This window comes from Oncorhynchus gorbuscha, linkage group LG04 (assembly GCF_021184085.1).
Source record: "Oncorhynchus gorbuscha isolate QuinsamMale2020 ecotype Even-year linkage group LG04, OgorEven_v1.0, whole genome shotgun sequence".
Lineage (NCBI taxonomy): Eukaryota > Metazoa > Chordata > Actinopteri > Salmoniformes > Salmonidae > Oncorhynchus > Oncorhynchus gorbuscha.
In genome coordinates, this window is record NC_060176.1 from 30,001 (window position 1) to 44,923 (window position 14,923).

The 14,923-nt window shown below is 46.6% G+C and overlaps 1 protein-coding gene and 1 pseudogene across 1 annotated transcript; both read right to left on the reverse strand.

Annotated features, from left to right (window-relative positions):
• Positions 1 to 1,242: 1,242 nt before the first annotated feature.
• Positions 1,243 to 3,728, reverse strand: LOC124033069. The gene is made up of 2 exons (XM_046344992.1): positions 3,536 to 3,728; positions 1,243 to 3,357 (listed from the first exon to the last, which is right to left on the reverse strand). Exon 2 carries the CDS (start codon positions 3,217 to 3,219, stop codon positions 2,161 to 2,163), a length of 1,059 nt encoding a protein of 352 aa, XP_046200948.1. The 5' UTR covers positions 3,220 to 3,357; positions 3,536 to 3,728; the 3' UTR covers positions 1,243 to 2,160.
• Positions 3,729 to 4,551: 823 nt separating this feature from the next.
• LOC124033445 overlaps positions 4,552 to 14,923 on the reverse strand; it is a 17,434-nt pseudogene continuing 7,062 nt past the window's right edge.

The following is a 14,923-nucleotide window of genomic DNA, read 5'->3' on the forward strand; positions in this document are numbered from 1 at the left end:
CATTCTATATTTAGGCCTGTTTACTCCTCTGGTTCCTGCCGACTCTGACTGACTGACTCTGACTGACTGACTCTGACTGACTGACTCTGACTGACTGACTCTGACTGACTGACTCTGACTGACTGACTGACTCTGACTGACCGACTCTGACTGACTGACTCTGACTGACTGACTCTGACTGACTGACTCTGACTGACTGACTCTGACTGACTGACTCTGACTGACTGACTCTGACTGACTGACTCTGACTGACTGACTGACTGACTGACTCTGACTGACTGACTGACTGACTGACTGACTGACTGACTGACTGACTGACTCTGACTGACTGACTGACTCTGACTGACTGACTCTGACTGACTGACTCTGACTGACTGACTCTGACTGACTGACTCTGACTGACTGACTCTGACTGACTGACTCTGACTGACTGACTCTGACTGACTGTATTGTCGGCCTTCTTGATGGCAGCTCTTGGTATACACCAGAAACCACCTATTAAATATGACATGACATGATACCAAACCAATCTAAATATGACAGGACATGATACCAAACCTGACTGACTAAAATGACATGATACCAAACTCTAAATATGACAGGACATGATACCAAACCAATCTATTAAATATGACATGACTGACTCTGAACTGACTCTGAATCTGTATTATGACAGGACATATACCAAACCAATCTATTAAATATGACAGGACATGATACCAAACCAATCTATTAAATAAGACACATGATACCAAACCAATCTATTAAATATGACAGGACATGATACCAAACCAATCTATTAAATATGACATGACATGATACCAAACCAATCTATTAAATATGACATGATACCAAACCAATCTATTAAATATGACAGGACATGATACCAAACCAATCTATTAAATAATGACAGGACATGATACCAAACCAATCTATTAAATAAACCAATCTATTAAATATGACAGGACATGATACCAAACCAATCTATTAAATATGACAGGACATGATACCAAACCAATCTATTAAATATGACAGGACATGATACCAAACCAATCTATTAAATATGACAGGACATGATACCAAACCAATCTATTAAATATGACAGGACATGATACCAAACCAATCTATTAAATATGACAGGACATGATACCAAACCAATCTATTAAATATGACAGGACATCTATTAAATATGACAGGACATGATACCAAACCAATCTATTAAATATGACAGGACATGGACATGATACCAAACCAATCTATTAAATATGACAGGACATGATACCAAACCAATCTATTAAATATGACAGGACATGATACCAAACCAATCTATTAAATATGACAGGACATGATACCAAACCAATCTATTAAATATGACAGGACATGATACCAAACCAATCTATTAAATATGACAGGACATGATACCAAACCAATCTATTAAATATGACAGGACATGATACCAAACCAATCTATTAAATATGACAGGACATGATACCAAACCTTCTGATTACAAATAAGCAGTCCAAACTTAAAGACCACTACATTTATTTCACCCGCCAAAAGCCCAGAACTTGACCAAGTTCAGTGCACACACTTTGGACCCATGCAAACAATGATCTCACACACACACACACACACACACACACACACACACACACACACACACACACACACACACACACACACACACACACACACACACACACACACACACACACACACACACACACACACACACACACACACGACCTTTGGCCAGGGCCGTGTCATTTAGACGTAGATTGAGTGTTTTCATTACAGACCAACGGACAAACTAACACTGATAAATACACAACGTTCAAAACAGAACGCAGCTACAATAACATGTCATTATTAACGCCCATTGGGATCAACATCCTAGTCATGATCTTGTGCAAATCACAAAACTGGAGAACTGTGTAATTTCCCCACACACAGGAAAAGGTACATCAGCTGTGCCTTGTGCTACACGTCTCCCACGTGGAGAAATCACATCCTATTGGTCACCTGCTTGGTAAACAACAGGTGGAGACTAACAGGGAAATGTTTTCAACAAAGACAGAATAAAGGAATAGATGTCCTGACAGAAGGTTGGAGGGATAATGTCCTGACAGAAGGTTGGAGGGATAATGTCCTGACAGAAGGTCAGGGGATAATGTCCTGACAGAAGGTTAGAGGGATAATGTCCTGACAGAAGGTTGGAGGGATAATGACCTGACAGAAGGTCAGGGGGATAATGTTCTGACAGAAGGTTAGAGGGATAATGTCCTGACAGAAGGTTAGAGGGATAATGTCCTGACAGAAGGTTAGAGGGATAATGTCCTGACAGAAGGTTAGAGGGATAATGTCCCGACAGAAGTTTAGAGGGATAATGTCCTGACAGAAGTTTAGAGTGATAATGTCCTGGCAGAAGGTTAGAGGGATAATGCCATGACAGAAGGTCAGGGGGATGATGTCCTGACAGAAGGATAGAGGGATAATTTCCTGACAGAGGAAGGAGGGATAATGTCCTGACAGAGGATGGATGGATAATGTCCCGACAGAAGGATAGAGGGATAATGTCCCGACAGAAGGATAGAGGGATAATGTCCTGACAGAATGATAGAGGGATAATGTCCTGACAGAATGATAGGGGGATAATGTCCTGACAGAGGATGGGGGGATAATGTCCTGACAGAATGATGGAGGGATAATGTCCTGACAGAGGATGGAGGGATAATGTCCTGACAGAATGATGGGGGGATAATGTCCTGACAGAATGATGGAGGGATAATGTCCTGACAGAGGAAGGAGGGATAATGTCCTGACAGAAGGATGGAGGGATAATGTCCTGACAGAAGGATGGAGGGATAATGTCCTGACAGAAGGATGGAGGGATAATGTCCTGACAGAGGAAGGAGGGATAATGTCCTGACAGAGGATGGAGGGATAATGTCCTGATTGAGGATGGAGGGATAATGTCCTGACAGAGGATGGAGGGATAATGTCCTGACAGAGGATGGAGGGATAATGTCCTGACAGAAGGATGGAGGGATAATGTCCTGACAGAGGATGGAGGGATAATGTCCTGACAGAAGGATGGAGGGATAATGTCCTGACAGAGGATGGAGGGATAATGTCCTGACAGAAGGATGGAGGGATAATGTCCTGACAGAGGAAGGAGCGATAATGTCCTGACAGAGATAAAGCTGGTTGTGATTTCATAAATAGAAAAGCAGTGGTATATTATTTAGTTGTATCATTTTGAGAGGAGCCCCAGGATTCACACATCAATAACACAGCACAGTAGCAATTAACCTGTCCAACATACAGTCAGCCTCCTCCCTCGCTGCTCTGCACTACCTATACACCCTATATAGTGCACTACCTATACACCCTATTCCATATAGAGTACACTACCTATACACCTTATTCCATATATAGTGCACTACCTATACACCCTATATAGTGCACTACCTATACACCCTATTCCCTATATAGTGCACTACCTATACACCCTATTCCCTATATAGTGGACTACCTATACACCCTATATAGTGCACTACCTATACACCCTATTCCATATAGAGTACACTACCTATACACCTTATTCCATATATAGTGCACTACCTATACACCCTATATAGTGCACTACCTATACACCCTATTCCATATAGAGTACACTACCTATACACCCTATTCCCTATATAGTGCACTACCTATACACCCTATTCCCTATATAGTGCACTACCTGTACACCCTATTCCATATATAGTGCACTACCTATACACCCTATTCCCTATATAGTGCACTACCCATACACCCCATTCCCTATATAGTGCACTACATATACACCCTATTCCCTATATAGTGCACGATTTTTGACCAGGGCCCATAGGAAGACATACTGTATAGGTCATATAGTGTGTCTCACATCTTATAGTGCACTGATATATAGTGTAGTGCACTACTTTAGAGCTCAAAAGGGCAGAAGCCCCCATAGGGCTCTGGTTAAAAGTAGCATATATTATTATATTATTATTATATTATTATATTATATTATTATTATATTATTATATTATATTATTATTATATTATTATTATATTATTATATTATTATTATTATTATTATTATTATTATTATTATTTATTATTATTATTATATATATTGCACTATATAGGGAATATGGTGCCATAGGGCTCTGGTCTAAAAGTAGTGCACTATATAGGGTGCCATAGGGCTCTGGTCTAAAGTAGTGCACTATATAGGGTGCCATAGGGCTCTGGTCTAAAGTAGTGCACTATATAGGGTGACATAGGGCTCTGGTCTAAAGTAGTGCACTATATAGGGAATAGGGCTCTGGTCTAAAGTAGTGCACTATGTAGGGAATAGGGCTCTGGTCTAAAGTAGTGCACTATATAGGGAATAGGGCTCTGGTCTAAAGTAGTGCACTATGTAGGGAATAGGGCTCTGGTCTAAAGTAGTGCACTATATAGGGTGCCATAGGGCTCTGGTCTAAAGTATTGCACTATATAGGGTGCCATAGGGCTCTGGTCTAAAGTAGTGCACTATATAGAGTGCCATAGGGCTCTGGTCTAAAGTAGTGCACTACATGGGGAATAGGGTGCCGTAGGGCTCTGGTCTAAAGTAGTGCACTACATGGGGAATAGGGTGCCGTTTGGGCCTAGCCCCTGCTCCGCTCCCTGGTCAGAAGGGAGAGAGGCTGGGCACTTTGATATTGATGTCTCCGATGTTGATGTTGCGAGGCATTTCTGGGAGGTTGATGTTCTTGACGGCGGAGACGGCCCGCGCCGGCGCTGCAGAGAAGCCCCCCTGAAACAGACACAACTCTGCTTTGAGGCTGTGGAGATGATGAAATACACAGCAATGAAATGAACACATCAGGTGTAATAGAGAGAGGAGACTAAAGGGTCTGGTTATGGACATCATGTTGAATCTACAGTAGGCTTCATCTCTGTCTGGGAACCTAGGAACATTCATCTCTGTCTGGGAGACCAGGGGTCGTATTCACTAGGAACCGAGGAACGTTCATCTCTGTCTGGGAGACCAGGGGTCGTATTCACTAGGAACCGAGGAACGTTCATCTCTGTCTGGATGGACATCATGTTGAATCTACAGTATTCACTCTGTCTGGGAACCTAGGAACGTTCATCTCTGTCTGGGAGACCAGGGGTCGTATTCACTAGGAACCGAGGAACGTTCATCTCTGTCTGGGAGACCAGGGTCGTATTCACTAGGAACCTAGGAACGTTCATCTCTGTCTGGGAGACCAGGGGTCGTATTCACTAGGAACCGAGGAACGTTCATCTCTGTCTGGGAGGCCAGGGGTCGTATTCACTAGGAACGTTCATCTCTGTCTGGGAGACCAGGGTCGTATTCACTAGGAACCTAGGAACGTTCATCTCTGTCTGGGAGACCAGGGGTCGTATTCACTAGGAACCTAGAACGTTCATCTCTGTCTGGGAGACCAGGGGTCGTATTCACTAGGAACGTTCATCTCTGTCTGGGAGACCAGGGGTCGTATTCACTAGGAACAGAAATGAACTCATCAGGTGTAATAGAGAGAGGAGACTAAAGGGTCTGGTTATGGACATCATGTTGAATCTACAGTAGGCTTCATCTCTGTCTGGGAACCTAGGAACGTTCATCTCTGTCTGGGAGGCCAGGGGTCGTATTCACTAGGAACCTAGGAACGTTCATCTCTGTCTGGGAGACCAGGGGTCGTATTCACTAGGAACCTAGGAACGTTCATCTCTGTCTGGGAGACCAGGGGTCGTATTCACTAGGAACCGAGGAACGTTCATCTCTGTCTGGGAGACCAGGGGTCGTATTCACTAGGAACCTAGGAACGTTCATCTCTGTCTGGGAGACCAGGGGTCGTATTCACTAGGAACCGAGGAACGTTCATCTCTGTCTGGGAGGCCAGGGTCGTATTCACTAGGAACGTTCATCGTTCATCTCTGTCTGGGAGACCAGGGTCGTATTCACTAGGAACCTAGGAACATTCATCTCTGTCTGGGAGACCAGGGTCGTATTCACTAGGAACCTAGAACGTTCATCTCTGTCTGGGAGACCAGGGGTCGTGTTCACTAGGAACCTAGGAACGTTCATCTCTGTCTGGGAGACCAGGGGTCGTATTCACTAGGAACCTAGAACGTTCATCTCTGTCTGGGAGACCAGGGGTCGTATTCACTAGGAACCTAGGAACGTTCATCTCTGTCTGGGAGACCAGGGGTCGTATTCACTAGGAACCTAGGAACGTTCATCTCTGTCTGGGAGACCAGGGGTCGTATTCACTAGGAACGTTCATCTCTGTCTGGTAGACCAGGGGTCGTATTCACTAGGAACGTTCATCTCTGTCTGGGAGACCAGGGGTCGTATTCACTAGGAACAGAAATGAACTCATCAGGTGTAATAGAGAGAGGAGACTAAAGGGTCTGGTTATGGACATCATGTTGAATCTACAGTAGGCTTCATCTCTGTCTGGGAGACCAGTCTAGACTAACAGCCCTAAAGGTCTAGAGTCTAGACTAACAGCCTTAAAGGTCTAGAGTCTAGAATAACAGCCCTAAAGGTCTAGAGTCTAGAATAACAGCCCTAAAGGTCTAGTCTAGACTAACAGCCCTAAAGGTCTAGTCTAGACTAACAGCCCTAAAGGTCTAGAGTCTAGAGACTAACAGCCCTAAAGGTCTAGAGTCTAGAGACTAACAGCCCTAAAGGTCTAGAGTCTAGAGACTAACAGCCCTAAAGGTCTAGAGTCTAGAGACTAACAGCCCTAAAGGTCTAGAGTCTAGAGACTAACAGCCCTAAAGGTCTAGAGTCTAGACTAACAGCCCTAAAGGTCTAGTCTAACAGCCCTAAAGGTCTAGTCTAGACTAACAGCCCTAAAGGTCTAGAGTCTAGAGACTAACAGCCCTAAAGGTCTAGAGTCTAGAGACTAACAGCCCTAAAGGTCTAGAGTCTAGACTAACAGCCCTAAAGGACTAGAGTCTAGACTAACAGCCTTAAAGGTCTAGAGTCTAGACTAACAGCCCTAAAGGTCTAGAGTCTAGACTAACAGCCCTAAAGGACTAGAGTCTAGAATAACAGCCCTAAAGGACTAGTCTAGACTAACAGCCCTAAAGGATTAACTACAGGACCTGTCACCAGACTAACAGAGGACTAACTACAGGACCAGTCACCAGACTAACAGAGGACTAACTACAGGACCAGTCACCAGACTAACAGAGGACTAACAACAGGGCCAGTCACCAGACTAACAGAGGACTAACTACAGGACCAGTCACCAGACTAACAGAGGACTAATTACAGGACCAATAAGTGAACTGACTAACCTCTGATTTCTCCATGCGGTTCTGCAGCTCTACCTGGCCCACGATCTCATTCATGTTGGTCTCCAGCACCATCCCCCCCATCACCACCTCCTGAAGGATGAAGTGTACCTGTAAGGGATAGGTATATAATAAAGGAATGTAGTGGACCTGTAAGGGATAGGTATATAACAAGGTAATGTAGCAGACCTGTAAATGATAGGTGTATAACAAGGTAAGGTAGTGGACCTGTAGCCTCCACATTGACTCGGTACCAGTACCCCCTGTATATCGCCTCCACATTGACTCTGTACCAGTACCCCCTGTATATAGCCTCCACATTGACTCTGTACCAGTACCCCTGTATATAGTAACACCCCTCCACATTGACTCTGTACCGTACCCCCTGTATATAGCCTCCACATTGACTCTGTACCCGTAACACCCTGTATATAGCCTCCACATTGACTCTGTACCTCTGTGACTCTGTAACACCCTGTATATAGCCTCCACATTGACTCTGTACCGCCTCCACATTGACTCTGTACCAGTAACACCCTGTATATAGCCTCCTGTATATACATTGACTCTGTACCAGTACCCCCTGTATATAGCCTCCCCTGTATATGCCTCCACTGACTGTACCAGTACCCCTGTATATCGCCTCCACATTGACTCTGTACCGTAACACCCTGTATATAGCCTCCACATTGACTCTCCACATTGACTCTGTACCGTAACACCCTGTATATAGCCTCCACATTGACTCTGTACCGTAACACCCTGTATATAGCCTCCACATTGACTCTGTACCATAACACCCTGTATATAGCCTCCACATTGACTATGTACCGGTACACCCTGTATATAGTCTCCACATTGATTGTACCATAACACCCTACCCCTGTATATAGCCTCCACATTGACTCTGTACCGTACCCCCTGTATATAGCCTCCACATTGACTCCGGTAACCCCTGTATATAGACATTGACTCTGTACCGTACCCCCTGTATATAGCCTCCACATTGACTCTGTACCGTAACCCCCTGTATATAGCCTCCACATTGACTCTGTGTACCCCTGTATATAGCCTCCACATTGACTCTGTACCGTACCCCCTGTATATAGCCTCCACATTGATTGACTCTGTATATAGCCTCCACATTGACTCTGTACTGGTACCCCCTGTATATAGCCTCCACATTGACTCTGTACCGTAACCCCCTGTATATAGCCTCCACATTGACTCTGTACCGTATACACCCTGTATATAGCCTCCACATTGACTCTGTACCGTAACCCCTGTATATAGCCTCCACATTGACTCTGTACCGTAACCCCTGTATATAGCCTCCACATTGACTCTGTAACCCCTGTATATAGCCTCCACATTGACTCTGTACCGTAACCCCCTGTATATAGCCTCCACATTGACTCTGTACCGTAACCCCCTGTATATAGCCTCCACATTGACTCTGTACCGTAACCCCCTGTATATAGCCTCCACATTGACTCTGTACCGGTACCCCCTGTATATAGTCTCCACATTGACTCTGTACCGGTACCCCCTGTATATAGCCTCCACATTGACTCTGTACTGGTACCCCCTGTATATAGTCTCCACATTGACTCTGTACTCCACATTGACTCTGTACTGGTACCCCCTGTATATAGCCTCCACATTGACTCTGTACTGGTACCCCCTGTATATAGTCTCCACATTGACTCTGTACCAGTACCACCTGTATATAGCCTGTTAACAAATCAGAACAGCCTGTTAACAAATTGGACCATCCTGGTCTATATCCTGTCTATTGATCAGAACAACCTGTTCGTTTTCTGCTGTTGAAAGTGAAAAAAGACATCAGACTGCAATGACAGGTGGTTGTCATAAGAAATTCTAGTCAGCTACTTACATTTGGTAAACAAGGTTATAATGAAGGTTTAAATCATGGCATGTTATTGTTTTACATGTTGCTCAAGCTTTGGAAGGTGTTCCTGTGAGAGGAAAACAGATGGTGGAAGGTAGAGGGTGTTAGCTAAACATACTGGAAGGTGTTCCTGTGAGAGGAAAACAGATGGTGGAAGGTAGAGGGTGTTAGCTAAACATACTCAGATAAGTCTAGAGTAGCAGCGGAGCAGTCAGATAGTAGAAAGTACTAAAAACTATTGGTTTTAATTCCATCAGCAGCTTTCTCCAACACTGCCATCACTGGACACAACTAGAATCTCATTCTGTGACATGAAAGGTGGAAGAGTTAGAACTTGCACCTAGCTTCTCAACTCCGCCTAGCTTCTCAACTCAGCCTAGCTTAGCTTCTCAACTCCGCCTAGCCTAGCTTCTCAACTCCATCTAGCCTAGCTTCTCAACTCCGCCTAGCCTAGCCTCTCAACTACGCCTAGCCTAGCCTCTCAACTCCGCCTAGCCTCTCAACTCTGCTTGGCGGAATGTGTTGTGGTCAATTCCATTTCAATTCCAGTCAATTTAGGAAGTACACTGAAATTCCAATTCTCTTCAATGCTTTTTAATCGGGTGTACTCCCTGAATTAACTGGAATTGAGCTCAACTCTGGTGGTGGTATGTGATGGTTGGGGTGAAAATGTACCAGAGAATAGATGGTTGGTGACCTCTGGCCCAACACACAGTACAAATCGGTTTTAAATAGTCCTCCAGTCAAATCCCAGATAGACCCAGAGCCCCTACCAATCGACAGTTCCTCCAGTCAATCACAGATAGACCCAGAGCCCCTCCAGTCAATCCCAGATAGACCCAGAGCCCCTCCAGTCAATCACAGATAGACCCAGAGCCCCTCCAGTCAATCACAGATAGACCCAGAGCCCCTCCAGTCAATCCCAGATAGACCCAGAGCCCTAACCATTGACAGTTCCTCCAGTCAATCACAGATAGACCCAGAGCCCCTCCAGTCAATCCCAGATAGACCTAGAGCCCCTCCAGTCAATCCCAGATAGACCCAGAGCCCCTCCAGTCAATCCCAGATAGACCCAGAGCCCCTACCCATTGACAGTTCCTCCAGTCAATCCCAGATAGATCCTGAGCCCCTCCAGTCAATCCCAGATAGACCTAGAGCCCCTCCAGTCAATCCCAGATAGACCCAGAGCCCCCAGTCAATCCCAGATAGACCCAGAGCCCCTCCAGTCAATCACAGATAGACCCAGAGCCCCTCCAGTCAATCACAGATAGACCCAGAGACAGTTCCTCCAGTCAATCCCAGATAGACCCAGAGCCCCTCCAGTCAATCCCAGATAGACCCAGAGCCCCTCCAGTCAATCACAGATAGACCCAGAGCCCCTCCAGTCAATCACAGATAGACCCAGAGCCCCTAACCATTGACAGTTCCCCTCCAGTCAATCCCAGATAGACCCAGAGCCCCTCCAGTCAATCACAGATAGACCCAGAGCCCCTCCAGTCAATCACAGATAGACCCAGAGCCCCTAACCATTGACAGTTCCTCCAGTCAATCCCAGATAGACCCAGAGCCCCTCCAGTCAATCACAGATAGACCCAGAGCCCCTACCCATTAACAGTTCCTACTAATTGGTTATAGGGAAGGGTTCAACCACTACACTCTCTGTAGAAACTAATATAGAACTTTGCTCCCCATAGCAGAACAATCCTGGGCCTTTATCAGTACATGTTGCAGGTAAACTTTGCATGATAAAAAATGTGTCACACAGGCTGCATTTCTGCCTGCTCAGATACACACGAAAACATTAAGTGAACCCGGGAATTGATCGAATATCGCTCAGAAACGCACAAACAAGACCAACAATGCAATATAATATGACTTACATTTTCAGTTACTAGGCCTAAATGAAACCAAGATGGCTCTTGACCACGCTGGTATGCTCTGCCCATCTGATACCTCCAACAGACCTAGGTCAGCCATCTGACCTCCAACAGACCTAGGTCAGCCCATCTGATACTTCCAACAGACCGAGGTCAGCCCCTCTGATACCTCCAACTGACCTAAGTCAGACATCTGACCTCCAACAGACCTAGGTCAGCCCCTCAGATACCTCCAACAGACCTAGGTCAGCCATCTGATACTTCCAACAGACCTAGGTCAGCCCCTCAGATACCTCCAACAGACCTAGGTCAGCCCCTCAGACCTCCAACAGACCTAGGTTAGCCATCTGACCTCCAACAGACCTAGGTCAGACCTAGGTCAGACCTCAGACCTCCAACAGACCTAGGTCAGCCCCTCAGCCAGACCTCCAACAGACCTAGGTCAGTCCCCTCAGACCTCCAACAGACCTAGGTCAGCCCCTCAGACCTCCAACAGACCTAGGTCAGCCCCTCAGTCAGCCCCTCAGACCTCCAACAGACCTAGGTCAGACCTCAGACCTCCAACAGACCTAGGTCAGCCCTCTGAGACCTCCAACAGACCTAGGTCAGCCCCTCAGACCTCCAACAGACCTCCAACAGACCTAGGTCAGCCCCTCTGACCTCCAACAGACCTAGGTCAGCCCCTCAGACCTCGAACAGACCTCCAACAGACCTAGGTCAGCCCCTCAGACCTCCAACAGACCTAGGTCAGCCCCTCAGACCTCCAACAGACCTAGGTCAGCCCCTCAGACCTCCAACAGACCTAGGTCAGCCCCTCTGACCTCCAACAGACCTAGGTTAGCCATCTGACCTCCAACAGACCTAGGTCAGACCTAGGTCAGACCTCAGACCTCCAACAGACCTAGGTCAGCCCCTCAGACCTCCAACAGACCTAGGTCAACCCCTCTGATACCTCCAACAGACCTAGGTCAGCCCCTCAGACCTCCAACAGACCTAGGTCAGCCATCTGACCTCCAACAGACCTAGGTCAGACCTAGGTCAGACCTCAGACCTCCAACAGACCTAGGTCAGCCCCTCAGACCTCCAACAGACCTAGGTCAGCCCCTCAGACCTCCAACAGACCTAGGTCAGCCCCTCAGACCTCCAACAGACCTAGGTCAGCCCCTCAGACCTCCAACAGACCTAGGTCAGACCTCAGACCTCCAACAGACCTAGGTCAGGCCCTCTGAGACCTCCAACAGACCTAGGTCAGCCCCTCAGACCTCCAACAGACCTCCAACAGACCTAGGTCAGCCCCTCTGACCTCCAACAGACCTAGGTCAGCCCCTCTGAGACCTCCAACAGACCTAGGTCAGCCCCTCAGACCTCCAACAGACCTAGGTCAGCCCCTCAGACCTCCAACAGACCTAGGTCAACCCCTCTGATACCTCCAACAGACCTAGGTCAGCCCCTCAGACCTCCAACAGACCTAGGTCAGCCCCTCTGACCTCCAACAGACCTAGGTCAGCCCCTCAGACCTCCAACAGACCTAGGCCAGACTCTCAGACCTCCAACAGACCTCCAAATGACCTAGGTCAGCTACTCTGAGATCTCCAACAGACCTAGGTCAGCCCCTCAGAGACCTCCAACAGACCTAGGCCAGCCTCTCAGACCTCCAAATGGCCTAGGTCAGCCCATCAGACCTCCAACAGACCTAGGTCAGCCCATCAGACCTCCAACAGACCTAGGTCAGCCCCTCAGACCTCCAACAGACCTAGGTCAGCCCCTCAAACCTCAAACAGACCTAGGTCAGCCCCTCAAACCTCAAACAGACCTAGGTCAGCCCCTCAGACCTCCAACAGACCTAGGTCAGCCCATCAGACCTCCAACAGACCTAGGTCAGCCCCTCAGACCTCCAACAGACCTAGGTCAGCCATCTGACCTCCAACAGACCTAGGTCAGCCATCTGACCTCCAACAGACCTAGGTCAGCCCCTCAGACCTCCAAATGGCCTAGGTCAGCCCATCAGACCTCCTACCTGAATCCACACAGCAGGGTTTCATCTAGGCTGCCTTAGTAGAGTTTCATCTAGGCTGCCTCAGCAGGGTTTCATCTAGGCTGCCTCAGCAGGGGTTCATCTAGGCTGCCTCAGCAGGGGTTCATCTAGGCTGCCTCAGCAGAGGTTCATCTAGGCTGCCTCAGCAGGGGTTCATCTAGGCTGCCTCAGCAGGGGTTCATCTAGGCTGCCTCAGCAGGGGTTCATCTAGGCTGCCTCAGCAAGGCTTCCCTGCTACTACCTAGCTCCACACAGCAGGGTTTCATCTAGGCTGCCTCAGCAGGGGTTCATCTAGGCTGCCTCAGCAGGGGTTCATCTAGGCTGCCTCAGCAGGGGTTCATCTAGGCTGCCTCAGCAGGGGTTCATCTAGGCTGCCTCAGCAAGGCTTCCCTGCTACTACCTAGCTCCACACAGCAGGGGTTCATCTAGGCTGCCTCAGCAGGGGTTCATCTAGGCTGCCTCAGCAAGGCTTCCCTGCTACTACCTAGCTCCACACAGCAGGGGTTCATCTAGGCTGCCTCAGCAGGGGTTCATCTAGGCTGCCTCAGCAAGGCTTCCCTGCTACTACCTAGCTCCACACAGCAGGAGTTCATCTAGGCTGCCTCAGCAGGGGTTCCTCTGCTAGTCCTTCCCTCCTGAAGGCTTTCCTCATATTGAATGCATATTGTGTCTATAAACCAGCTGCCATGTTATACACAGAAGTGTATTTATTACTCTAATGCATCAAAGAGTGTCACAAGCCAAAACGTGGCCAAGCTGACCTTGTAAATGATTTCCATGGACTTGAACTCACCTTATCCATGTGGAAAATGAGGTCCAGCTCACAGACGTTTTCAAAGCATTTGTCCAGAGTTTCCACGAACACCTACAGAGGAGATATTGTCAAGTCATCCATCTTACGTTAAGTATACAGTACCAGTCAAAGGTTTGGACACCTACTCATTCAAGGGTTTTTCTTTATTTTCAGTATTTACTACATCGTAGAATAATAGTGAAGTCATCAAAACTATGCAATAACACATATGGAATCAGGTAGTAACCAAAACTATTTTTTTTAAGTGTTGAACAAATCAAAATATATTTAAAATTCTTCAAAGTAGCCACCCTTTGCCTTGACAGCTTTGCATTATCTTGACATTCTCTCAACCAGCTTCACCTGGAATACTTTTCCAACAGTCTTGAAGGAGTTCCCACATATGCTGAGCACTTTTTGGCTGCTTTCCCTTCACTCTGCGGTCCAACACATCCCAAACCATCTGGGTTGAGGTCGGGTGATTGTGGAGGCCAGGTCATAGTTTTGATGTCTTCACTATTATTTTACAATGTAGAAAATAGTAAAGAAATAAAGAAAACCCCTGGAATGAGTCGGTGTGTCTGGTAATGGTAATGTAAGAATGATCTTTGATATAATCCACAACCTACAGTGCATTCGTTAAGACCTCTTCTCTTGTTACCCATGTTGTTATATTACAGCCTTATTGTCAAATGGATTAAATCTACAAACTACACACCATAATGACACAGACAAAACAGGATATTAGAAATAAAAAAAAACTGAAATATCAGATCTACATAAGTATTCAGAATCTTTGCTATGAGACTAACTTGAGCTCAGGTGCATCCTGTTTCCATTGATCATGCTTGATGATGTTTCTACAACTTGGCTATATACAGGATGTTATGGTACAGAGTCAATGTGGAGGCTATATACAGGGGGTACCGGTATAGAGTCAATTACAGGATGTTATGGTA

Excerpts from the sequence above, each read along its gene's own strand:
- LOC124033069 (XM_046344992.1), bottom strand. The coding sequence starts at position 3,219 with ATGAAATCACAACCAGCTTTATCTCTGTCAGGACATTATCGCTCCTTC.